Here is a 27,365-nt window from a genome sequence, read left to right on the forward strand (position 1 = left end):
ATCTTTGCACCCACCAAGCCCCAAACTGAAAGCTCCGTAGTTGCACCAAGGAGAGAGAAAAAACGTTGCCTGACATTGGTCCGTAGACATGAGGACTTTCAGAGACCCAGTGAGGCTGTGACCTGGATCTAGGATGCTTCTTCTGTGTCATTTTTCCATGTATGCCTTTTTTTTTTTTTTAAGACAGGGTCTTCCTTTGTTGCCCAGGCTGGAGTGCAGTGGCACAATCTTGGCTCACTGCAGCCTCCGCTTCCTGGGCTCAAGCTATTCTCCTGCCTCAGCCTCCTGAGCAGCCAGGATTACAGGCACGTGCCACCACACCAGCTTTTTTTTTTTTTTTTTGAGACGGAGTCTCGCTTTGTCACCCAGGCTGGAGTGCAGTGGCGCAATCTCAGCTCACTGCAAGCTCTGCCTCCCAGGTTCACACTATTCTCCTGTCTCAGCCTCCCGAGTAGCTGGGACCACAGGTGCCTGCCACCACGCCCAGCTAATTTTTTTTTTGTATTTTTAGTACAGATGGGGTTTCACCGTGTTAGCCAGGATGGCCTCGATCTCCTGACTTCATGATCCGCCTCCCTCGGCCTCCCAAAGTGCTGGGATTACAGGCGTGAGCCACCGCGCCCGGCCTTTTTTTTTTTTGTATTTTTAGAAGAGATGAGGTTTCACCATGTTGGCCAGGCTGGTCTAGAACTCCTGACCTCCAGTGATCCGCCTGCCTTGGCCTCCCAGAGTGCTGGGCTTACAGGCATGAGCCACCGTGCCTGGCTTTTTTTTTTTTTTTAAACTTTTATTTTAGGTTCAGGGTATATGTGAAGGTTTGTTACATAGGTAAACTCATGCCACGGGGGTTTGTTGTACAGATTATTTCATCACCCAGATATTAAGCCCAGTTCCCAATAGTTGTCTTTACTGCTCCTCTCCCTCCTCCCACCCTCCAGCTGGAAGTAGACCCCAGTGTTTGCTGTTTCCTTCTGTGTGTTCCTAGGTTCTTCATATATGCCTCCTCTCGCGCATTGGGACTAATTGTCCATTTGGGGGAAAGAACAAATTAGACACTTTCAGAGAAACACAGTTATTATTTCTAATTACACTTAATAGTGTTAAATAAGTCAATAAAGTATTGGACAAAGGTGCTTATTTCAGAATTGTCTCTACTAGCATTTTTTTTTAAAGTAGAGAATGACTGAATAAATTATGAGTAGCTAACTGATTGGAATGCCAGACTTCTGTTTCAAAGGATAATTATGAAATGTAGGAACATGGAAACATTAACATGTTTTTTAATTAACATGACCTTTAAGAGAAGTGATCAAAGCAGAATACACATAGTATACCTGGGGAAGGCCAGGGTGCAGTGGCTCATGCCTATAAGCCCAGCACAATGAGAGGCTGAGTGGGTGGAGGATTGCTTGAGCTCAGGAGTTCAAGACCAGCCAGGGCAACATGGTGAAACCTCATCTCTACCAAAAATACAAAAATCAGCTAGGCGTGGTGGCATGCCCCCGTGGTCCCAACTACTTGGGAGGCTGAAGTAGGAGGATCACTGGAGCATAGGAGGTTGAGGCTGCAGTGAGCCATGATCACGCCACTGCACTCCAGCCTGGGTGACAGAGCAAGAACCTGTTTCAAAAGAAAAGGATACCTGGGGAAAAATGTGTTTGCCCATGGATGGTAACAGGTGGGTACATGACAAGACTGAGAGAATGAAAGGTCCTTATTTATCTTTATCCTGCTCCTGCTCCTGACTATGTTGTAGGGATTCTCTCTCTCTGTTTTTTTTTTTTCTTTTTTTTTTTTTTGAGACAAAGTCTTGCTCTGTTGCCCAGGCTGGAGTGCAGTGGCATGATTGTGGCTCACTGTAGCCTCCGGCCTCCAGTGTTCAAGCGATTCTTATGCCTCGGCCTCCCAAGTAGCTGGGATTACAGGTGTGCGCCACCATGCCCAGCTAATTTTTGCACTTTTTTTTCTTTTTTAGACAGAGTCTCACTCTATCACCCAGGCTGGAGTTCAGTGGCCATGAGGAGGAGGTGGCACAGGGCTAGGGGCTCTTAGGGCTGAGAGGCATGTGGTCTCATATGCCTTGGTTCACTGCAACCTCCGCCTCCTGGGTTTAAGTGTTCTCCTGCCTCAGCCTCCTGAGTAGCTGGGACTACAGGCGTGCGCCACTACGCCTGGCTAACTTTTGTATTTTTGGTACAGAGGGGATTTTATAATATTGGCCAGGCTGGTCTCAAATTCCTGACCTCAGGTGATCCACCCTCCTCGGCCTCCCAAAATGCTGGGATTACAAGTGTGAGCCACCTTGCCTGACCATGTATTTTTAATAGAGATGGAGTTTCACCATGTTGGCCAGGCTGGTGTTGAACTCCTGGCCTCAAGTGATCTGTCCACTGCGGCCTCCCAAAGTGCTGGTGTTAGAGGTGTGAGCCACTGCACCCTGCCTGTGGTAGGTATTCTCTAAAGGGATAGGCATTTTCTCCACTCTGCTCCTCCCTCCTTTCTGAGTCCTCACCAGCAGGGTCATTAACATTCATATTTTTACTAACAGTCTGTTCAAGGTAATCTAGGCTTTTTATAGCATGCTTCTAAAAATTCTCCCAGCCTCTTCTCACTGTGCAATGCTAAAGCCATTTACATACTTTTAACCATTTAGGTGTTAACAGCAGCACTCCACTTCTGAATACCAAAATCTCTATATTAGTTTTCTATGGCTGCTGTAACAAATTACCAAAAACGTAGTGGCTTAAAACAACACAAATTTATTATCTTAGGGGTCTATGTGTCATAAGTCTGACATGGGTCTCACTGGGCTAAAATAAAGGAATTTGCCATGTTATGACACAGCAGGAAGGTCCTCACCAGATGTAGCTCCTCAATCTTGGACATCCCAGCCTCCAGAATCATGAGCCAAATACACTTCCGTTGCTTATAAATTGCCTACTCTGTGGTATTCTGTTAGAGCAACACAGAATGAACTAAGACATCTGGTAAGAGCAGGGACCCTAGCCAAATTTTCACAGATGGCTCTGGTGACCCACTTTGAGTTCAAGGGTGCAAGGAGGGAAAAGGCATGCATGGTGTTTATCTTCCTGGCTACATTGTAAATTCCTGAAGACAGAAGATGCCACGTATGTATCACTTGCATGTCCCAGTGCTGTGCAGAATGTAGGATGACAAGAGCAGCCCCTCAAAAAACACTGTTAGGGCCAGGTGTGGTGGCTCCTGCTGGTAATGCTAACACTTGGGGAGGCCGAGAGTGGTGGATCACTTAAGTTCAGGAGCTCAAGACCAGCCTGTGCAACATGACGAAATCCTGCCTCTACAAAAATTACAAAAATTAGCTGGATATGGTGGCATGTGTCTGTAGTCCCAGCTACTAGGGAAGCTGAAGTGGGAGGATCGCTTGAGCCTGAGCGGTGGAGTTTGCAGATTGCTGAGATAGTGCCATTGCACTCTAGCCTGGGTGATGGAGTGAGACCCTGTCTAAAAAAAAAAAAAAAAAAAAAAAAAAAGCAAACACATAAAAAACGGAGGAAAAAAGCACTCAATTCACTGCAGAGTAGTAGGAGGGGAAAGGAAAGGTTCAGATGACAGTGTCAGGATGCCAACTACCTGCTTTCTCATTCTTCCTGCAGGAACTAAAAAATAATACTGGAGAAAGCAGATTGAAGGGCGCAAGACTCAGTCTAACATTCCAGATTGGAACTTCAGCTCTGCTTTCTGAGAGCCCTTCTGTAATGGAAATGGCCAGTACACCATGCACTGCCCTGCCCTTGTTCCTGATGTCTTTGTCCTGGTGGTTAAGCCACTAAGCAATACCAGGACACAGGGCAATGGAGTGAGATTTTCACAAAGAAAAATCTATTCAATTTAAAAGACTGAAATTTATTCCGTGATTACATCCTGTCTAGATAGTAAAATGCCCTTTATTTAAAACATCGTTTCCTCATTTTGGTGATGGGAGTTCATTTTTTTAAAATTATATATATATATGCAAATTAGAGACAGAGTCTCACTTTGTTGCTCAGGCTGGTCTCAAATTCCTGGGCTCAAGCAATCCTGCTGGGATTATAGGCATGAGCCACTGCACCTGGCCAGTTTTTTAAAAATATTTTTATTTGCAAAATGGAAAGAGGCAGCCCGATGTTAGTCTACCAAATTTTGGTATGTGACATCTGGAAATGTGAAAAACACTGGTCAAACCTACCTTCCAACTGCCTAATTTGGGTTATGAACATGTTGCCTGGAGGCTGACAACTCCTCCCCAGATCCACTCTTTCTTACTCTGCTGTCAACCATTTAAAATCCTCCTTACGAAGACTCATTCATTCAAAAAACACTGAATGAACCCTTACTGTGTGTCAGTCACTGTTCCAGGCACGGTGGACACAGTGGTGAGCAAACGGGTCTGAACCTTCTTCAGCTGAACCCTCTTCAGCTCCATCTCTCACCTGCCAAGTGTCCTGACCTTGATCCCATCCCAGGGACTTAGCATTGTTACCTGATCTTTGAAGTGTCGATTTTCTGGCCAGAAACCTCTGTGGCTGGTGGCGGCCTTTGCCTGAGTTCTTGTCCTGCATCCAGGAAGAATGAGGTATGCAGACAAGTGGAGGGTGAACAAGATGAAGAGGAGCTTTATTGAGTGTTAGGACAGCTCAGAGGAGACCCACAGTAGGCACCTCCTCTCTGTAGGCAGCTCTGATTGTCCCATCAAGCGTTCAGCTCTCAGTAGAGAGGAGGCCCTGGAGAGGGTAGCTCCTCTCTGCAGCTGGTCATCCTGTTGTCTCTCCATCCTCTGCCCTGTTCTGGCTGAGTCTGGGGCTTTTATGGACCTCAAAGGGGAGGAAGTCCATGCTGATTGGTCCATGGGGGGCCATAGGTGGGCCCAGAAAAGGCATCACAAGTCCCCAGTCCAGTCTGGAGGACTGGCAGCCCAGCTCCCAGCCTTTAGGCCCTCCCTGGCCTGAAGGTGGGGTCTTACAGGGACCTGTCTACTTCCACTCAGGAATCTGTCTGCCTCCCACAGCTGTCTGTGGCGCCCATGTTGCTTGCAGTAAGGGGCACCTGTAGGCCAGCACCAAGCCACCCTCAGCCCTGCTTAAGCTTCCCCTCTTACACTCATCAGTGCCCAAATTCCAGAGGGGGCCAAGGCATGTCAAGCAGGGGGCTGGCATGTCAGCACTTCCCAGGGTGTGTGCACACCCAGCTGAGCTGTGACAGTGCCCAGGCTCAGCCCCAACCCCTCTCCGAGACTGCAGTGGGTGCCAGGAATGGAGAGAAGCCAGGCAGTGGGAGGAGACACCCCTAAGTCTGTGGGGACAGAGGGGAGGGGTGGGAAGGCCTTGCTGGGCCCCTGAAGGTGCAGACTGCAGAGACACCTAGGGCCTGCACCTGGCAGGGGGCGCAGGTGGAGGCTGCAGCTGCACCTGGGGAGCTCCCACCCCCATGAACTCAGAAGAGGCGGGGCTCCTGCTTGTCCCTAGCTCCTGATGGCTCTGGAGCATGCAGCCCTGGCAGTGCCTCAGAGATCAAAGTAGGCGCCGACAGCAGGGAGAAGCCAGGCAGCAGAAGCAGGCACTTCCAAGCCTGTGAGGGCAGCGGGGCCTTCCTGGGTCCCCAAGAGTGTGGGGATGCCTGAGTCTGTAGCCACAGTTTGGGGGCTGCAGCTGCATTGGGAGGTGGGGTCGGTGGGGGCCTCCTTCCTGCTCCATGGAGCAGAAGGTTAGGGTCTACAGCTGCAGTTTGGGTGGCTGCAGCGGCACCCGGGGAGCTCCTGTTTGCTCCATGGAATGTGCAGCCTGGGCTGCACCTCCCTGCTGCAGCTGGTGTGATGGCAGTGGCAGCCGTCTGGAGTGGCTGCTGCCATCACAATCCCCTGACATTGTCTGATTCTCCCAAAGCGTCATTTCTCCTCAGCTTTCACTGATCTTTGCAGGCAGCTTGGCACCCAGTGGTCTCCAAACTTTTAAAATCATGCCTCCCCATCAGTAAGAAAATGTTGCCTACAAACCTCCAATATATGTCTACTTATTTAAAAAAAAATTTTTTTTTTGAGACAGAGTCTCACTCTGTTGCCCAGGCTGGAGTGCAGTGGCACAGTCTTGGCTCACTGCAAGCTCCACTTCCCAGGTTCACGCCATTATCCTGCCTCAGCCTCCCGAGTAGCTGGGACTACAGGCGCCCGCCACCATGCCCGGTTAGTTTTTGTATTTTTAGTAAAGACAGGGTTTCACCTTGTTAGCCAGGATGGTCTCGATCTCCTGACCTCGTGATCCACCCGCCTTGGCCTCCCAAAGTGCTGGGATTACAGGTGTGAGCCACCATGCCCGGCCTATGTCTACTTATTTTTTATGTTATATATGTGTATGTGTTCTGTAAGTGACATAACACCCACTCAAGCAGGAATAGCAAAGGGAGGAAGAGTGAACAATAACTAGAGCTCCCATTCTTTCTTTTCTGCCTCAGTTGCAGTCTTCACCCTAGCAGTCTACCTTCTGCCCCCACACTACCCCTGACAGCACTCCCTGAGGTCACTGAGTCATTGAATCCAAGGGGAACTCTTTTTCTAGTCTCAGCAAATGGCAGAGCTTGGCAGCTCAGTCCTCTCTGCTGGCTTTCCTGTGCCCCTTGTTGGATGGTGCTCCATCTCCCACCTTTAAAAAAAAGTTATCCATTTATTTATTTGAGACAAGGTCTTGCTCTGTTGCCCAGGCTGAAGTGCACTGGTGTGATCATGACTTCTAGGCACAAGCAATCCTCCTGCCTCAGACACCCGTATTGCTGGGACTACAGGTGTGCATCATCACATTCAGTTAATTATTTTTATTTTTACTTTTTGTAGAGATGGTGGGGGGCGGGGGTGTCTCACTGTGTTGCCCAGGCTGGTCTTGAACTCATGGCCTTAAGTAATCCTCCCACCTCAACCTCCCTAAGTGCCGAGATTCCAGGCATAAGCCAGCACACCCAGCCCACCTCTCACCTTTCATCCTCTCGGTTGGCAGACCTGGGGCAATCTTATGCAAATGCGAGGCTTTAACCTATTCTCGAATCTTTTGTAAGGATCTGATTTCCTTGCTGTCTCGTGGGCTCCTTCAGACTCTTCTCCAGAGCAGCTGGAATGATTTCTTAAATTGCAAATCAGATCAGGATACTCTCTGGCTCAAGTGAGCCAGTGGCCTCCTGACACATTCAGAATAGAATCTCTGATGCTCTTGGGGGCCTACTGAGTGTCTGCACAGTGCCCCCAGGCACCTAGTGCCTCCTTCCTCCTCCCTAACCCCCTTTCTGCCCCAGCATCACTTGCCTCCTATCATTCCCTGAACCATGGCCAACCCTCTCCCACAAGACATTTGCATCTGCTGCCCCCCACAGCCAGCCCCACTCCTCTCTCTGTTCAGCTGCTTTTCCACCTGTCACCCCTTGGGCTAATCTACTTTTCTTCACTGCACCTCTCACTCAGAACCCTGGCCCTAGGGCCTGGAGCCATGCCTGGCACACAGTAGGTGCTAACAGATATATGGTTTCCCCAAACCTATGTCCCTGCTCCCCTGAGCTCCAGAGCCACATGCCACCTTCCTTCTAGATATCTTCTGTGTGTCCCATGATCTTCTCCATCTCAACGTGTCCAAAAAATATACATGACCTTCTCCTGAAACCTGCCACCCAGCTCTTCCAGCCATTCTCCATTGGCCCATATTAGAAACCTGGCAGGGATGCCCAACTGCTCACTGCTGAGTGGACCCCAAATCCTAATGACTGTCTGAATGCTCCCTCACATTCGGCTCTGACTACTGCTGCCTTTGCTGGGTCCTCATTATTTACCAGCTGGTCTCCCTATCCAAGCCCCACCCCTTCACATTCATGCCAGGTGCTCCTGGAAACTCTGTCATCACATAACCCCCAGTTGTCTTGACAATGAAGTTCAACTTGGCTCCTGGGACCCACAGGATCCACTATAGCTGCCCCACCCCCCCTGCAGCCCCTGCCACCTCTCTGGCTTCACTTTCAGACCAAATAACGTGTAGCATCCAACACCTCCACACCTCTCTGTGCTGTCTGTTGCCTGGAATGCCCATCCCTCACTTTCCTATCACATCTTCTCCAACTGGAGAAATCAAACCTGTTTTTCCAAATTCCTCACCTCCCTTCTATACTCCCACATCTCTCTTCCTGCTGTATTTTACTAACCCATGTATAGATACGTATCTATAAATATTTGTATATGTAGCCTGAATCTATATTAAACTGCATGTGAGTTCATACCAAGGTCTCCAAGTCTACTTGGAGTAGAGAGTAATCTACTACCACATGGATCATTCGCGCTCTCTCCCTGCTTATCTGTAACCTCCCACTGCAACTTAGAAATGGCCCCCACCATCTGCCATCCATTTACTGGATTGCTCAATCCTAGTATACATGCAGAGCGGCCTCTCACTGTATCTTATTTGTGAGTTTATTTGTCCTCAAGATTAATGCTTATTCCCAAGCACTTGAAAGTACCTAAGAAAACTAAATACATGCCCCTGATCCAAATACCAAAAACATGAAGTCATTTAATTCTCACAATGGACATGTGAGACATTTATTATTAGTGCCATTTAACAGAAGAGAAAACTGAGATACAGAAAAGCCAAGTAACTTTCCCAAGTTGCACAATTAATGTGGCAGAACCAAGCTTTGAACCCAGGGAGCAGACATCTAGAACCATGAACTTCATAGCCTCCCCTGTGTTAGAGGTGCTGCAGTTTCTTGACTTCTCATATTCTGACCTGGCCCCTCCTCAGCTCTGAGAGCCTTCATCTTTGGTTGTTTCTGTGCCCCTTCCAGGCTGCAGATCCTTGCTGCAGAAGGCCAAGGATAGTTCAACCACAGTGTTCTATTTACTTCCTCTGGGCCCGCTTGTGAGTGGTTTAGCTTGTTGCTGGTGGAATCTCCATTCCATACCCACGAAAAGTGCTCCCAAGTCCCACTGTTGTCTCTCTCGGCCACCAGCCTCTGCCACCCAACTACAAGGAGAAGACCTCACTTCTTGCCACAGGCCATTCAGCACTTTCAAGGTTTTATCCATATTTTTGCACATACATTCACACTCGCATCCTTTATTCATATCTCTAAGAAAAGCCTCCAGCTCTCTATATTTTTGGGGAGAGACCTGTGTTAGTCCATTTTCATGCTGCTGATAAAGATATATCAGAGACTGGGTCAACTGTAAAGAAAAAGAGATTTAATGGACTCACCATTCCACATGGCTGGGGAGGCCTCACAATCATGCCAGAAAGCAAAAGGCATGTCTTACATGGTGGCAGGCAAGAGAGAATGAGAACCAAGCAAAAGGTGTTTCCTCTTATAGAACCATCAGATCTCATGAGGCTGATCCACTACCATGAGAACATTGTGGGGGAAACTGCCCCCATGATTCAATTATCTCCTACAGGGTCCCTCCCAGAACACATGGGAATTATGGGAGCTACAATTCAAGATGAGATTTGGGTGGGGACACAGCCAAACCATATCAAGACCCTGTTCCTTCTCCCTTCCTCCCCCACCACAGTCTCAAGATTTTAAGACTTTTCAAGATTTCATTACATACCTGAGGACATTTGGAAGCTTCCTCAATCCTACATGTATTTATTTATTTGAGACAAGGTCTCATTCTGTCATGCAGGCTGGAGTGCAGTGATGTGATCATGACTTAGGGCAGCCTTGACCTCCCAGGCTCAAGTGATCCTCCCATTTCAGCCTCTCAAATAGCTGGGACCCCAAAGGTGTGTTACCATGCCCAATTAAAAAAAATTTTTTTGAGATGGGATCTCACTGTGTTGCCCAGGCTGGAGTATAGGGTGCAATTTCAGCTCACTGCAACCTTTACTTCCCAGGCTTAAGCAATCCTCCCACCTCAGCCTCCAGAGGCCCTCTTTGAGATGCTGGGGATTCAGGCATAAACAAAACCGACCAAGCCCCTGCCCTCAAGGAACTGACTCTCATGCAGTCAAACTGCCTGAGGTGGCCGGGTACGGTGGCTCACGTCTGTAATCCCAGCACTTTGGGAGGCCAAGGTGGGCGGATCATGAAGTCAGGAGATCGAGACCATCCTGGCCAACATGGTGAAACCCAGTCTCTACTAAAAATACAAAAAAATTAGCCAGGTGTGGTGGCAGGCACCTGTAGTCCCAGCTACTCAGGAGGCTGAGGCAGCAGAATGGTGTGAACCCGGGAGGTGGAGCTTGCGGTGAGCCGAGATCGCACCATTGCACTCCAGCCTGGGCGACAGAGCGAGACTCCGTCTCAAAAAACAAAAAAAAAGCAAAACCAAAAACAAATAAAACTGCCTGAAGGAGCAGGGAAGTTCCTCCTGCCTTCCACTTGCTCAAAGAACAGCAGCACGTCTTGTTGAAAAGTGATCAGATTCATTTTATTGACTACACAGAAGCAATTCCATTTTCCACTAAGAATATAATGTAGGATGAAGAATTCTGACTCAGTGTCTCCACAGGAACCTGTTCCTCAGCTTTCTGGATGTCATTGTTTCTGACATCACACCTTCCTAGACAGGTATTTCTGGAAAAGGATCTGGTAAGGGGATGAATTTGGCTCTAAACAAATGCCCATGGCCCCGGAAGACCTGTCAGGGCCACCAAGTTAGTTTCTCTGGCAAAATTTGATTCCTTCCATCTCACCACTATAGTAACTGTTTTTGTTATGTTACCAGGAGCCACACAAAGGTTGACCCAGCAAGGTGGAGCCATGTTACCAGGAGCCATATGGAGGCTGAACCAGCAAAGTGGAGGACCAGCTGTTTGCTTGACTGGGGGCTGGTGACAGGCCAACCTGGAGAAAGACAGCCCAGCTTCAAGAACAGCAAGGCAGCCCTTTGCACAGTTCCCACTGGGGTGGGGAGGCTGGAGATGAGGACTGCATTCCACATCAGAGTTGTTTTATTTCTGGATATTCACAGACACCTAGAAGTCAGAAAAATAAGCCAAAGGGGGAAGACCCTGGCAGACCGGCTCCGTTGGCTTCCTCTCCAGAGTCACTGTTCTGAAGTGACAGGTGGAAGCTCTTTCAGTTCCTCCTTTTCCGGGTACACTTCGGACACCTTATTCATCTTGGTGAAAATCTGGTTGATCTCTATGAACGTCTTGGCCTTGGTCTCGGGGATAATCAAGAAGATGTAGATGGTGGTGAGGAGGCAGATCACGGCAAAGACAATGAAGCTGTACGGGCCGAGGCCCTCCTGTGGGAAGAGGGGCAGGTGACATGTGTGGGACGTGGTTTGCCCACGGGCTCACACTCTACTGCATGGGGATCTGGTGAGCGTGGGCCCCGGGCCCCACTCACCTGGATGAACGGGAAGATCAAGCCCACGGCGAAGTTGGAAAGCCAGTGCACGCTGCCCCCCACCATGAAGGCAGATGGCCGAGAGGACTGCAGGAAGATCTCAGTGATGAGCAGCGCAGGTATGGGACCTGTAGGGAGAGGAGAGCAGTCTCCCTGAAGGCAGAGCAGGCCCGAGAATCCCAGGCCTGGTCATGCAGGCCTATCAGGTAGCTGGCCCCGGGACAGCGGCATCTCCAGGACTCTTGGGCATGTGGGGCAGCACGTAGGAGGCAAATGGCAGTGTACAGGGATAGCGGGCCAGCAACCACCCGTTAGGCCCACTCTGCTGCCTGCACAGTCTGTGTGTTCCTACCCACACCACTATTTTACCATTTCACTCTCATTATGTGCCACCCACCCCCTTGCGGTGGACAGGGGAAGAGATGCCATTTCCAGGCTGCATTGGCCATCCCTGGTATCTCTAAGGAGCTCCAGCCAGGAGCTTCTGGGATCAGAGGGGGTTGTGACACTCTGAGGCCAGCTTTGGATACGTACTGGGCCCGAGGGCATGTCCTATGACGTAGGAGATGACACAGACGATGCTGAGGTATGGCATCCAGGACACCGTGTCCTGTGGAGAGAAAGCAGTTGGTTCACCTGGAGCAGACAAGCTAGGACAGGACCCCACGGGGCGGCCAACCTGCCCTGGTGGGTGGAGGATGGCACCTGGCTCCTCCCCCAGCAATGCCACCTCGATGAGCCACTGGGAAATCAGCTGAACATGGGCTATGAGCTGGCAGGACACACGGTCCCCAGATGTCTGGCCGGTTGTATTTGCTAAAATAGCTCATTGTGACCTCTTTTCCTTTTAAGGCAGGTGGAGGCGCAGGATGGGAGGGGCACTGGTCTTCCTGGTGAAACTCTGGGCTCCTGGGACCCTGGCCTGTCCTCACCTGTAGTGCCAGAGCCGCAGTGAGCACGCAGCAGGCTGTGAGGCAGATGGCGAAGCCCAGCAGCAGCAGCAGCCTCCGACCCAGAAGCTCCACCACGAACACCTACAGGAGGGTGGCAGGGCTCAGGCGGGAAAGGCCCAGCTTCACCTCCTTCCAGCCCCCTCCAATGGGGCAGCTGTGAGGACAGCTGGGCGGACCAGGTGTGCATGCACACTCACATTCACATGTGCAAGACATGCCCTTGGGCAGCCAGCGGGAAGTCGGCTGTGTCTGTGATGCGGGACCCCAGCTGCCCACCCTTGAGACTCAGCTCTAGGGCCTCCTAATCCCACAACCCTGAGCCTCAGGATTCCTGCCCTCGGGAGGCCAGATGTCTGCATGCAGGGGAGACGCTGCCCCCACGGAGCCTGCTCCCATCCCGAGGTGGCCGAGCCTCACTCCAGGTACCCCGGGCTGGGAGCAACCCAGCAGTGGGCGCTGCCTGGTCCAGGCACCCCTACATCCCCGTTAGGTGGTGGCCCCGGGCCCGGTGCGGCTCGGCAGCCCCAGGTGTGAGGGGCCGGTGCGGGGCCACCTCCCACACAGAGCTTCTGTAGTAGGGGCTAGTCCTCCACGTTTTGGGGCCACGGGCTGCCCTTTTGGCGGCGCCGAGGTTGGGGCGTGGGGGCCCGAGGGGCCTTGGGTGGAGGCTGCGGGCGGCTCCCAGGACACTCACGGCGCAGAAGGTCATGACCACGTTCACGGCCCCGGTGCCGGCCGTCACGTACTGCACGTGCTCCTCCGGCACACCGGCGCTCAGGTAGATCTGGTCCGCGTAGTAGTAGATCTGCAAGGCAAGCATGGGGCTGGGCGGCTGCCCGGAGGAGGCGGCCTCGGCGCCAGGACCCACGCCCGGCGCCCCAGGACCTGCACCCCGAGCCCCCCGAGCCCCCCGAGCCCTCCCCAGCTCCTGAGCTGCAGCCCGGCCCATACAGCGTTGACGCCCGACAGCTGCTGGCCGCCCATAAGGACGATGATGGACAGCAGCTGCCAGCGCAGCGAGCGCATCCGGAACAGCTTCAGCACCGAGATGAAGCCCGCGGCCTTCTCTGCCTCGTCCTCCTGCCGGATCTCGGCCACCTCCCTGTCCACAGAGTCCCAGCCGCGCAGCGTCTGTAGGGCTGGGGAGAAGCGGCACCGTCGGACCAGGGCTGGGGGGCAGAACCTGGAGGCCGCCCCCGCCCGAGCCCTCCTTACCTTTCTTGGCTGCCGCTTCGTCTTTCTTCTGAATCAGCAGGTACCTGGGGCTCTCGGGGAAGAAGGGCAGCAGAACGAGCTGCAGCGCCGCGGGGACCCCGGTCAGCCCCAGCAGGATCGGCCAGCCTGGGAGGAAGGCAGCGAGCTGACACTAGCGGCCTCCCCACCACCCCGAAGGCGCCCTCTGCAGAGCCAGCCCCAGCCCCGTCATCCTGAGTGGGGTGCAGGCTCCAGGAGGGCACAGCTTTCCCAGCCCTAAGAACAGCAACTCCCGACGGTGGACACTCCGGAAACACCTGCAGCAGGGCTCAGCAGCGACGCACCCCTGCGCCCATCAGACGGACCACACCGACGAGGCCGGCAATACCAAGTGCTGGCGAGAACGTCCCTGTGTCCTTCAGAGGACAGTCTCGCAGGGGCTGGAGGAGCTGGGCACACCCGGCCTGACCCAGCTGCCCACTCCCAGCTCTATGCCCAGAGAAGCCAGGCCACCAGGATGCCTGAACTGGAATGGTCACGGCAGCTCTGATTATAGCAAGGACACTGGAAGCAGTGGGAATGTCCTTAACATTCCACGTAGAGGGGACACATGGGCTGGCCGCACTGGTACTGCAGTGAACACGGAGCAAGCCTTGGCATGGATGCATCTCACAGACGATGTGTTGAGCGTTGTAAGGGCCACATGCTGTGAGGCCCTTACAGAAAATTCAGAAATGGTAATATTAACCCTGCCACTGCCAAAGGCAAAACTAGAGGCAAAGCGAAAAAATGAAGCGCAGAGCTTCACAAATGCCTAGAGGGCTGTGTGTGGTTCTGAGTCCTGCTATGGAGCTCCCTGAGACAGGAACCTGGCTTATTCACTTCTGGTCCCAGGTCCTAATGAGAACGTGGCGCCTTGGCGTAAGTGTCCCCAACACATGCAGCAGTGAAGGAGAGGCAGGAGCATGTGGCACTTAAACAGGGACCCAGGTCTGTGCCGCGGGGTCTGCATCCTCATGAGACCTTGGACCAGTTTTCCAATCTCTCTGTACCTGTGATACACCTGTAAAATGGGTATGATACTGGTCCTGGCTTCATAGGGCTGTTCTGAGGAATACAAGAGTTACTAAAAAAGACTTGGCACTTGGTCCACGATAAGCACGTTCTATAGAGAGTGTCTAAGCAGCATAGAGCTTGATGATCCACTTGACTGACTTGCAGGCGGTGTGTGGAACCCTAGTGGGAACTGGCTTACGTTTTGGCTGACGAGATGACTGATGATAGTTTAAAGGGAAAGTCATGCAAAAACAACCCTGGTTACAGGTGTCTGTGCACCTGCCACATGCCAGGCCCCAGGTTGTCTTGGGGAAGGTGGAGGCAGGGTCTGGGATGTCCTCACCACCTCCCGCATGGGGCCAGGCCACCCTGACTCCTGGTACTTCTCTTTCTGGTCTGCAAAATGGGATAATCACCGAGCCCCAGGCAGCAGCGTCGCTGGGAGGGTCCTATGAACTGATGCTGGGTACGCCCCAAGCACAGAGCCTGGCACACTGGTGGCTATCATTGCTATGCCACGGGCCTCCATATGGACAGCTGCTGAGCAGGCAGAGAAGCCAATCACTCAAAGCCACCTCATCCATCTCCTAAGAGGGACTAGATAGTAAACACTGGCCAGTCCATTATCGCGCCTTTGTCCAGGGCCTGCTGTGCTGGCGCAGGACAGGATGGGCCCCCCAAGGATATCCAGCCTGTTAGAAGAGACCAGTCTGCAGAAAGTCCTGTCCTGTGGCGGTGGCTTTGGAACACAAGGAGGGGGCCAAGGGTAGTGGTGAAGGGGTGGGGGTGGTCCCGAGATGTCCTGAACTCACCATCTACGTTTGCAAGGAGATTCCGAAGACCAAAGATCTGGGCCACAAGGATGCCAACAGTGATGAAGAGCTGGGGCACCACCCCGAGAGCCCCCCGCAGGTTTTTAGGGGCCAGCTCCCCTAAGTACATGGGGACCACGTTGGAAGATACACCTGGGAGGAGGTGAAATAGAAACACCATCAGAAAAAATTAGTCTGGCAGGGACAAGCTGTCTTCAAGTATACTATTCTTAGCAATAACATTATTTGGGCCAGAACTCTCTCAAAACTGCAAAGGAGGAAGCAAACAACTCTTTTAATTCTTAGCCCTTTATACTTTAAGGAAAGAGAAACAGATCAAAGGAGCTCATGCACAGGGGCCCTTGCTTTGGCCCGTATCATCTGGGGACACTGGCCAACTGGATCTACGGCCTTCCCCACTCCCTGGCCTGAGTCTAGACCCACTCATGTTTCTGCTTTTTGAGGAGGGTCTGTTTAATAAAAGGCAAGGCAGCTGGGTGTGATGGCTCATGCCTGTAATTTCAGCACTTGGGGAGGCTAAGTGGGGAGGATAGATTACTTGGGGCCAGGAGTTTGAGACCAGCCTGGGCAACATAGTGGAACCCTGTTTCCACTAAAAATATATATATGTGTGTGTGTGTGTGTGTGTGTGTGTGTGCGCGTGCGCGATATATATGGCCTGTGTGTGTATTTGCATATGGCGTGTATGCGTATGTGCGTATGGCCTCTGTGTGTGTGTATATGGATATGGCCTGGTGTGTATGTGTGTGTGTGTATATATATATATATATATATATATATATATATATATATATGGCATGTGTGTGTACATATATATATGGCCTCTGTGTGTGTGTGTGTGTGTATATATATATATGTGGCCTGGGTGTGTGTGTGTGTGTGTGTGTGTATAGGGCATGTGTATGTGTATGTATATATATGGCATGTGTGTATGTGTGTATGGCCCAGGACCCCTAGCCCCCAACTTTACCTTGTAGGAACAGTAAATAAACCAATGCAGAGATAGTTTCATACACCTTTAAGAACAAGTTATATGTCTCTATAAGCATTAAAAATGTCAATACATATTATGGAATGTCTGCATTTCTGGGATTTCTGTAATACCTGGACTACTTCTGAATCCCCAGTATTTAAACTTGTAAATTTTCCCATCATACTGGAATCTGGTAGAGGTTAAACTTACTCTCTTTTATAGAATGACGTGTTGCCTGATGTCAATTAAAAAACATACGCAGAATTTAATTTTACAGCTTCCAAAGTATTTTCACATATATTGTCCTATTTAATTCTCCTAAAAGCACATCCAGAGGCTGGGGATGGAGAGGAAGTTTCACGAGTCCAACTATCAGGTACCAAATCCTGAGTCAAATGGAGGCTCAGGGATGTGGGTCTCTGAAGGGAGGCTCTCAGGAACAGAGTTTGGAGTGAGCAGAGGTTGGAGCTGCTGTTGATGGCGGGGTATTTGATAGCACTGAGATGGGAGGGTACCTGAGGCCATGTTTTCCTGCTTGGCAATTCTATCGGCAGATGTCTCTGCTTAGTATTTCAGAAGAGACATCACAGTTCATTAATATTGATTCTTCCTCATTTTCAGAGCAAAGAGGGGCAGTCTTTAAAGCAGCTCTTAGCATGTCTAGGTGGGAAGAGGGAGCGACACCTCACAGGCCCAGGGCAAAGGGCTGCAGAGGAAGGGAAGGCCTCCTGGGAGCTGAAGTGGGAGGCTGTGTCCTCACCACTTAACAAGAGCCACTTAGCGGCAAGAGCATCTTGGTGAAGGACATTAATAAAGGGTCAAACCTCAGGAGGTTTGTGAAGAGATGGGGTTACCTGTATGTTGGTGGAAAGCAATCTCTATTTTTGTCTTTAAAATGACTCCACTAGGACCTCCCAACCAGCCAGTTCTGATACTAGAGTCACAGCAAAGTGGCTTTGTTTTTTTTGAGACGGAGTTTTGCTCTTGTCGCCCAGGCTGGAGTGCAGTGGTGCAATCTCAGCTCACTGCAAACTCTGCCTCCTGGGTTCAAGTGATTCTCCTGCCTCAGCCTCCTGAATAGCTGGGAATACAAGCGCCCGCCACCATGCCTGGCTAATTTTTGTATTTTTAGTAGAGACGGGGTTTCACCATGTTGGCCAGGCTGGTCCTGAACTCCCGACCTCAGGTGATCCACCCGCCTCAGCCTCCCAAAGTGCTGGGATTACAGGCATGAGCCACCGCACCTGGCCTGGCTTTTGAAGTTTAAATTCCTCCTGCTGGGCACTGTAGCTCACGCCTGTAATCCCAGCATTTTGGGAGGCCGAGGCAGGTGGATCACTTGAGGCTGGGAGTTCAAGACCAGCCTAGCCAACATGGCGAAACCCCATCTCTACGAAAAATACAAAAAAATTAGCTGGGCACGGTGGCACATGCCTGTAGTGCTAGCTACTCAGGAGGCTGAGGCACAAGAATTGCTTGAACTTAGCAGGTGGAGCTTGCAGTGAGCCGAGATCGCACCACTGCACTCCAGCCTGGGCAACTAAGCAAGAGTTCATCTCAAACAAACAAACAAAAAGTTTAAATTCCTCTGAGCCAATGAATACCTTCAGTCTTCCTGCCAAGAAGTTGATTAATAACAAATCAGTGAACTGTGAGCGTGTTCCAGTCAAAGTCATACTCGTCTTGGCACCCCCCTTGTCAAGGTAGTTGTTTATTTCATTTTAGAGTGAGCAACGTGGTTCTTGTTCATATGGGTGGTTTTATTTTTGTGTTGGTTTGTTTGTTTTGTTTTTGAGACAGAGCCTGTCTCTGTTGCCCAGGCTAGAGTACAGTGGCGCGATCTTGGCTCACTGCAACCTTCCCATCCTGGGTTCAAGCGATTCTCGTGCCTTAGCCTCCCTGGTAGCTGGGATTACAGGCCTACTCCACCATGCCCGGCTAATTTTTTTATTTTTAGTAGAGACTGAGTTTCACCATGTTGGCCAGGCTGGTCTCGCACTCCTGACCTCAAGTGATCCAACTGCCTCAGCCTCCTAAAGTGCTGGTGTTACAGGCATGAGCCACCACACCTGGCCATATGGGTGGTTTTAAAATGAGTGTCTAAGCAGCACATAGCTTGATGATCCACTTTGCTGACTTGCTGGAGGTATGTGACAAACTGATGGCAAATGGATTATGCCCCCAATGGACAGTGTTCTCAAACCGTGATCTGAGGACCCGGGGATCCCGAGACCTCTTAAGGGTATCTGTGAGATCAAAACTATTTTCATAATAATCCTGAGATGATATTTGCTCTTCATTCTCTTTCTCTCATGAGCATATGGGAGTTTTCCAGAGACTTCCTGCCAGGCCACATCACAACTGACCTGACCCAGAAGTACATCGGAGAATTCAGCTGTCTTCTATTAAGCCAGACATTAAAGAGATTTGCAAAAATGTCAAACGAGGCCACTCTTCATGTAATAGGCTTATTTTAAAAAATGAATTAATATGTCTCTCGGTTGCCATTTCTAATACAGTAAATATTGATCAATGTAACCCACATGAGCAAAAGCTCTTTGGAGCCCTCAATAATTTCAAGTGTGCAAAGGGGTCTGAGACCAAAAACTTTGAGAACTGCTGACTTCGGAGTAAAGGCTGGGATTTTTAACTGATTTGTTATCTATTGGAGCATAATATTTCTCTGCTGGAAACAATTCTGTATTGTTAACGGTCAATAGAAAAGTGATTGGACCTGCTCACTGCTGGCAACTTTTAGGAATCATCTATTTTTCAAAATGTTGAGCCCACTGCAGAGAAAACCCATAGGTCAGGGCAAGATGGCAGAGACCAGCCGGGCATGGTGGCTCACATCTGTAATCCCAGCACTTTGGGAGGCTGAGGTCAGGAGTTTGAGACTAGTTTGGCCAACATAGTGAAACCCCGTCTCTACCAAAAATACAAAAATGAGCTGGGTGTGGTGGCGGGCACCTGTAATCCCAGCTACTCGGGAGGCTGAGGTAGAAGAATCAGTTGAACCCGGGAGGCAGAGGTTGCAGTAAGCCAAGATCATGCCACTGCACTCCAGCCTGGGCGACAAGAGGGAAACTCCATCTCAAAAAAAAAAAAAAAAAAAAAAGATGGCAGAAACCCAGCCAGGTGCTCTCAGGGAAAGCTGAGCACTAAGTGAAGTTTCCCATGGGGCTCACCATCCTCCCTTTGGCATGACTTAGTCTCTGTTTGGGAAATGTCTTCTCATCTTTTTTTCATGTCTCTGTTACTGCCAATTAATCCCAGCTGAGGGGTTTGCGGACAGCCAGCCAAATTATCCATTTGTCCCTATCCCTGCGTTTGGAAGGAACAAATGAGAGTTCCTTGGCAATGTCGGGACAGTGACTGGAGGGAGGCAGTGAGGCACCTGGGAGGGGCTCCCTCAAGGGGCCCACTCTGCACCTGTAGGACCCTGAAAGCTTCCACCCTAGATGCCTCTCCCCGCCTGGCCCTGAGAAATACTGCCTACTAAGGATGCCAACTCAGGGAAAGCCACCGGCATGGCTGTACTCTCATCTCTCTTCAGTGTGAAGCAATTATGGGAGAGTTTTCTAAAATCACCACTGTACAGCCTGGCAGGCTAGGCCTGGAAGCAACAGAGTGGGATTAGGAAAAACCACCTCCCAGGTTGTTAGATGAGAGGACTCAGCGAGTCAGCACCCACTCAGCAGGTGGGCATTTCAGGAAAAGAACTCAGGACGCCCTTGGCAAACTTTAAATTGCCCTATAAAACTTAAAATGTGGCACTGTTAGCACCTTTCTGGTAGTGGAATTCATACATTAGATTGTTTCTCAAGCTTTTTTGACTCTCACCCACAGTAAAAAAGTACAGAAATACATTTTCCACTGCAACCTGGTTCTCATATGTGTGTGTGTGTGTGTGTGTGTGTGTGTGTGTGTGTATGTGTATCCAAAACAAAAGGGGGCAATACTTATCTTTACTACACATAACACCGTCTCTTCCATTTTATTTATTGATTTATATATATATTTATTTATCTTTGAGACAGGGGGATATGGTTTGGCTCTGTGTCCTCACCCAAATCTCATCTCGAATTGTAATCCCCATGTGTCAAGGGAGGACCTGATGGGAGGTGATTGGATCATGAGGGCGAGTTCTCCCATGCTGTTCTTGTGATACCGAGTTCTCATGAGATCGGATGGTTTTATAAGGCAGTTTCCCTTCTCTCTCTCTCTCTCTCTCTCTCTCTCTCTCTCTCACCTGCTGCCATGTAAGACAGGTCTGCTTCCCCTTCCATCATGATTGTAAGTTTCCTGAGGCCTCCCCAGCCTTGGGGAACTGTAAGTCGATTAGACTTCTTTTCTTTATAAATTACCCAGTCTCGGGGAGTATTCTTTACAGCAGCGTGAAAACAGACTAATACACAGGGTCTCACTGTGTTGCCCAGGCTGGTTTCAAATGATCCTCCTACCTCGGCTTCCAGAGTAGCTGGATTGCAGGTGTGAGCCACTGCACCCAGCTATTCTGTTTTTTTAAAAAAATGCTGCTCACTAAACAGACATCACCACCCACTACCTGGTCGTGATCTGCAGTTCAGAAAATATTGAGATAAAGGATTGGATTGGAAGGACACTTCCCAGGTTAAGATTCTGCATTTCAGTTTTTCAGAGATGTTTCTTTGTAGGAAACATCACAGTAAAGCTCTGCACCTGAGAACCAGCTAGGGCTCCAGCATCTATTTCACAGTAGAGGCATAAGAACAGCTTTCTATACGCTTCAGAGATCACAGATTGGTTCTAGTCCCTGGGAACCTGTTGTCCTCCTCCTTGATGACCCTCACAGAATGGCAATACAGCATAGCATTGTTTACCTGCACATATTCCCACCAAAAGTCTGGAAATAATGATAAGCTCAAATGACTTGGCGACTTTGCTGCATCCCATTAAGATCGCAGGCACGATAGAAAATATGTTGTTGAACAGCAAGGCCCCTTTTCTGCAGAGGACAAAATATCAGTTAGTTTTGCTGAAGAATTCACTCATTCATTCAAGAAATGTTTCTGGAGTGTCTCCTCTGCATAGGCCCCAGCAGTTACAGCAGTGGCTTTACTGCTGTGCGTTTAGCTCTCTGGGACCTGAGACTGATACAGGTCAAGTGCATGGCCTGGTGTGGGAATACTCTCAGTGTGGGGAGCAAATGGAAATGACCACAGTCCAGAGGGCGTCAGTGGTGAAAATGGAGAGAAAGGGCTCTGTATTAAGATATAGTAAAGGGTTTTTGAAATCATTAGCTAATTTATAATTTTGGTGTAATCTTGAAAGCCAACTCCAAAATTGTCCTGGGTAAGGACATTAGAGGAAAATAAAAGTATAGGTCCATCTTACTTATGTCAACATGGATGACACAATCCTAAATGAAATCTTAGTAGATTAAATTCAACAGCATATGCAAAAATATTTCAATGTATTTCACCATATTAAAGATTTTATTGGGGCCAGGCATGGGGGCTCATGCCTGTAATCCCAGCACTTTGGGAGGCCAAGGTGGGCAGATCACTTGAGGTCAAGACTTCAAGATCAGCCTGGCCAACATGGTAAAACCCTGTCTTTACTAAAAATACAAAAACTAGCTGGCCGTGGTGGCAGGTGCCCGTAATCCCAGCTACTCAGGAGGCTGAGGCACGAGAATTGCTTGAACCCAGGAAGTGGAGATTGCAGTGAGCTGAGATCGTGCCACTGCACTTCAGCCTGGGTGACAGAGCGAGACTCTATCTCAAAAAATAAATAAATAAATAAATAAATAAATAAATAAATAAACAAACATTATATTGGGGGAAAACATCAGATTATCTCAATAGAAGCAGCAAAAGAAGTCAATAAAATTTAACACCATTATGATTTTTAAATTTTTATTTGTTTATTTAAAAGTTGGCCTAACTTTCTTTCTTCCTTTCTTTTCTTTGAGACAGAGTCTTGCTCCGTCACCCAGGCTGGAGTGCAGTGATGGCAGCTCACTGTAATCTCGGTCTGCCAGGTCGAAGTGATTCTTGTGCCTCAGCCTTCCAAGTAGCTAGGATTACAGGCACATGCCCCCACGCCCAGCTAAGCGTTTGTATTTGTAATAGAGATGGAGTTTCTCCATGTTGGCCAGGCTGGTCTCGAACTCCTGGCCTCAAGTGATCTGCCCACCTCAGTCTCCCAAAGTGCTGAGATTATAGGCATGAGCCACTGCGCCCAGCCATTTTTTTTTTAAACCAGCCTTAACAAACTATAAATAGAGGAACTTCTTTAAGCTGATAAAGGAAATCTACCTAAAACCTATATCAAACATCACAATTAATAAAACTTGGAAAGCCTTCCCATTTAAGTCAGGAACAAGCCTACCCTGGAGATCCTGACGGAAGCAAAGCAAACTTCTCTGGAGGCGCCTCTCACAGTGGAGCCCTCATGATGAGGACCCTCATGATGGACGAAGCCATTAGCGAGTGGAGCTCCAGCATTCCTAAACACTGAGAAACTTGCCACACGTAAGAGCCGCTTATACTAACAGCACACCTTCAGACAACAGAATCAGACTGTGACTATAAGATGTTTAAAATGATTAGTGTCATAAAATAAGGAATCCAAATGGTACTGTATTGGAGAACCAACATTACCTGACTTCAAGGCTTACCATAAAGCTACAGTAATCAAGACAGTGTGGTACTAGTAAACGAATAGACAAACAGGCCGGGCATGGTGGCTCACGCCTGTGATCCCAGCACTTTGAGAGGCCAAGGCGGGTGGGATCACATGAAGTCAGGAGCTCAAGGCCAGCCTGGTCAGCATGGTGAAACCTCGTCGTCTCTACTACAGCCGCACACCTCTAATCCCAGCTACTCGGGAGGCTGAGGCATGAGAATCGCTTGAACCTGGGAGGTGGAGGTTGCAGTGAGCCGAGATGGCCCCACTGCACCAGCCTGGGTGACACAGTGAGACTCTGTCTAAAGAAAAAAAAAAAAAGAATAGACAAATAGATCAATGGAACAGAACAGAGAGTCCAGAAATAGACCCACGTTGTCTATTCAACTGATCCTTGACAAAGGAGCAAAGGGAACACAATGGAGAAAGGCAGTCTTTTCAAAAAAATGGTGCTGGGCTGGGTGCAGTGCTCATGCCTGTAATCTCAGCACTTTTGAACACTGAGGTAGGAGGATCACTTGTGTACAGAAGTTCCAGACCAGCCTGGGCAACATAGTGAGATGCCATCTCTAGAAAAAAATAATAAATTGGCCAGGCGCAGTGGCTCATGCCTGTAATCCTAGAACTTTGGGAGGCCAAGGCGGGTGGATCACCTGAGGCCAGGAGTTCAAGACCAGCCTGGCCAACACAATGAAACCCCACCTCTACTAAAAATACAAAAAAAAAAAATTAGCCGGGTATGGTGGCACACACCTCTAATTCCAGTTACTCAGAAGACTGAGGCTAGAGAATTGCTTGAACTCAGGAGGCAGAGTTTGCAGTGAGCTGAGATTATGCCACTTGCACTCCAGCCTGGGTGACATAGCAAGACTCTATCTCAAAAAAAAAAAAAAAAAAGAAAAAAATCAAAAATTAGCTGGGCACTACTGGTGGTGCGCTCCTGTAGTCCCAGCTACTGGAGAGGCTGAGGCGGGAGTATTGCCTGAGCTAGGAAGTTTGAGGCTGCAGCAAGCTATGATTGTGTCACTGCACTCAGCCTGGGTGACAGAGTGACACCCTGTCTCAAAAACAAAAAACAAAAAGAAAATGGTGCTGGAACAACTGGACATCTATATGCAAGAAAATGAACCTAGACACAAACCTTAGAATTTTCCCAAATATTAATTCACAGTGGTCACAGACCTAAACATAAAATGCAAAACTATAAAACTCCTAGAAGATAGCGTAGGAAAAAAAAAATCTAGACAGTCTTGGGTTTGGTGATGACTTTTCAGATACAACACCAAAGGCAAAATCCATGAAAGAAAGAATTGATCCTTAAAATGAAAGACAGAAGGTTAGAAAACATAAAATCTTTAGCCAATAAAGACAAAAAGGGAAGTTGGGTAATAGTCTTAATACCTGACAAAATATGATTTGAGATAAAAATGTCATAAAACACAGAGGTGTTATATGCATTACATAAAGTAAAAGAGGGAAGTGAGGAGCGCCTCTGCCCGGCCGCCCCGTCTGGGAAGTGAGGAGCGCCTCTGCCCGGCCACCCATCGTCTGGGAAGTGAGGAGGCCTCTGCCCGGCCACCCTCGTCTGGGAAGTGAGGAGCGCCTCGGCCCGGCCGCCCCGTCTGGGAAGTGAGGAGCGCCTCTGCCCGGCCGCCCCGTCTGGGAAGTGAGGAGCGCCTCTGCCCGGCCACCCATCGTCTGGGTAGTGAGGAGCGCCTCTGCCCGGCCACCCATCGTCTGGGAAGTGAGGAGCGCCTCTGCCCGGCCGCCCCGTCTGGGAAGAAGTGAGGAACACCTCTGCCCATCCACCCCGTCCGGGAAGAAGTAGGAGCGCCTTGCCGGCCGCCCCCGGGAGCGCCGCCCCCGTCCGGGAAGAAGTGAGGAGCGCCTTGCCCGGCCGCCCCGTCCGGGAAGAAGTGAGGAGCGCCTCTGCCCGGCCGCCCCGTCCGGGAAGAAGTGAGGAGCGCCTCTGCCCGGCCGCCCCGTCCGGGAAGAAGTGAGGAGCGCCTCTGCCCGGCCGCCCCGTCTGGGAAGTGAGGAGCGCCTCTGTCCGGCTGCCCTGTCTGGGATGTGGGGAGCACCTCTGCCCGACCGCCCCGTCTGGGAGGTATACCACGGAGGCCAGAAGCAATGTGGGGGCTGGACGTGGTGGCTCACGCCTGTGGTCCCGGCACTCTGGGGGGCCGAGGCGGGTTGATCACTTCAGGCTAGGAGTTCGAGACCAGTCTGGCCAACATGGCGAAACATATGAAAAATACAACAGACAAACCAACCAACGAACTCAGTGACAACAAAACAGGTCTACCGTGGAGTCATGCTCTAATTTTTTCTATTTTCCTCCCTTTCTGATCCTTTATCCCACTTACTTTTTCTTCCTCTTCCTTCTCCTTCTTCTTTGTCAAATAGAGGATTGAGTTATTATCACTGATCCATATAAAGTCCCTCTCTCATTTATTTTAATTCCCACCCCCCATTTCTATTCCCTGACTTCACATGTGCAACCTTCCTAATATGTTTGATACGCATCTTTTTGTTTGTATGTATTTTTAGAAAATGTTTATTGTTTTGTGTGCAAAAAAAATTAATTAAAAAAAATAAAGTAAAAAAAAATAAAAATAAAAGTAAAAGAAATAATAGCAAAGAAGATATAACTATCATAAACAGAGATGATTCCAACACACCCTCAAAATACATACAGCATCAAAAAAAAAAAAAGAAAGAAAGAAAATCCTACATACTATGTGATTCCAACTATATGACGTCCTGGGAAAGGCAAACTATGGAGATAGTAGAAGGATCGGTGGTTGCCAGGAGTTAGAGAGGAGATGACCAGGCAGAGCATAGAGGAGTCTTAGGGCAGTGAAACTACTCTATATGATACTATAATGGTGGATACAAGTCATTACGCATTTGTCAAAACCCATAGAATGCACAACATCAAGAGTAAACCCTAATGTACACTATGAACCTTGGGTGATGATATATGTCAATGCAGGTCTCATCATTTGTAACAAATACACAGCTCTGGTGAGAGATGTTGACAAAGGGGGAGACTATGCATGTATTGGAGGAGAGGGTATATGGGAAGTCTCTGTAGCCTCTTCTCAATTATGTGAGCTTAAAACTGCTCTTTAAAAATAAAGTCTACTAATGGCAGACAAGGTGGCTCATGCCAGTAATCTCAGCACTTTCAGAGGCCAAGGTGGGAGGATGGCTTGAGGCCAGGAGTTCAAGACCAGACTGAGCAACACAGCAAGACCCCATCCCTGTAGTCTCAGCTACTAGAGAGGAGGAGGATCACTTGAGCACAGGAGGTGGAGCCTGCAGTGAGCCATAATCACGCCACTGCACTCCAGCCTGGGTGACAGAGTAGGACCCTATTAAAAATATATATATACATATATATAGATATATATGTATATATATATGCTTTTAAAATATTTTTAAAAATATATTTTTTGAGATAGGGTCTTACTCTATTATATATATATATTTATATATTAAAATATATATTTTATACATATATTTTTTTAAATAGGCAGAGCACAGTGGCTTATGCCTGTAATTTCAGCACTTTGGGAGGCCAAGGCAGGCAGATCACTTGAGGTCAGGAGTTCAAGACCAGCCTGGCCAACATGGTGAAACCTCATGTCTACCAAAAATACTAAAATTGGCTGGACTTGGTGGCAGGTGCCTGTAATCCCAGCTATTTGGGAGGCTGAGGCAGTAGAATCACTTGAACCCAGGAGGCAGATGTTGCAGTGAGCCAAGATTGCGCCATTGCACTCCAGCCTGGGTGACAGAGCAAGACTCTGTCTCAAAAAAATAAATAAATAAAAAATAAAATAAAATTTAAAAAGTACTATAGGAAAGAATAAAAAACTATAAAACAAAGTTATCTAAAACAATGATAGAAAGTAGATTTTAAAAACGAATAAACAGAACTTATTGAAATGAAAAATAAAATAATTAAAAACATAGCAGGTTTATTACATCCGAAGAGAGAATTAATGAATAGGAAGGTAGACCTGCAGAAATTACCTAGAAAGCACCCAAGAGAGATAAGAAGATGGGAAATATGAGAGATTCAAAGACACAGAGGAACTTCATGGAGTTCTAGAAGCAAAGAATATAGAAAATCGGGGAAGGGCAATATTTGTAGAGATATTGGCTGAAAACTTCTCAGAACTGATGACAAAGACATGAAACTTCAGACAAGGAACCACAGTGACTCCCAGGATAAAGAAAACTAAATCCTTGGTCCTTTACGATGAAACTTTATTGGAGGACATGTAAGAAGACCTGAAGATGATGGAAAGCTCTAGTTTGCTCATGAGTGGGAAAGGT

The 27,365-nt window shown here is 49.0% G+C and overlaps 1 protein-coding gene across 2 annotated transcripts in view; it reads right to left on the reverse strand.

The window, feature by feature from the left end:
• Nucleotides 1–10,386: 10,386 nt before the first annotated feature.
• SLC2A5 (solute carrier family 2 member 5) overlaps nucleotides 10,387–27,365 on the reverse strand; it is a 47,029-nt gene continuing 30,050 nt past the window's right edge. For both annotated transcript variants that reach the window (XM_030805411.1, XM_030805412.1), the window contains exons 5-13: nucleotides 21,209–21,333; nucleotides 15,353–15,505; nucleotides 13,506–13,631; nucleotides 13,242–13,429; nucleotides 12,985–13,095; nucleotides 12,270–12,371; nucleotides 11,872–11,947; nucleotides 11,338–11,465; nucleotides 10,387–11,233 (exon numbers count right to left, since the gene is read on the reverse strand). In XM_030805411.1, the coding sequence (XP_030661271.1) occupies nucleotides 11,030–11,233; nucleotides 11,338–11,465; nucleotides 11,872–11,947; nucleotides 12,270–12,371; nucleotides 12,985–13,095; nucleotides 13,242–13,429; nucleotides 13,506–13,631; nucleotides 15,353–15,505; nucleotides 21,209–21,333 (1,213 nt within the window). In that variant the 3' untranslated portion in view covers nucleotides 10,387–11,029. The remainder of the gene's footprint in view (nucleotides 11,234–11,337; nucleotides 11,466–11,871; nucleotides 11,948–12,269; nucleotides 12,372–12,984; nucleotides 13,096–13,241; nucleotides 13,430–13,505; nucleotides 13,632–15,352; nucleotides 15,506–21,208; nucleotides 21,334–27,365) is intronic.

This window comes from Nomascus leucogenys, chromosome 24 (genome assembly GCF_006542625.1).
Source record: "Nomascus leucogenys isolate Asia chromosome 24, Asia_NLE_v1, whole genome shotgun sequence".
NCBI classification, from domain to species: Eukaryota; Metazoa; Chordata; class Mammalia; order Primates; family Hylobatidae; genus Nomascus; species Nomascus leucogenys.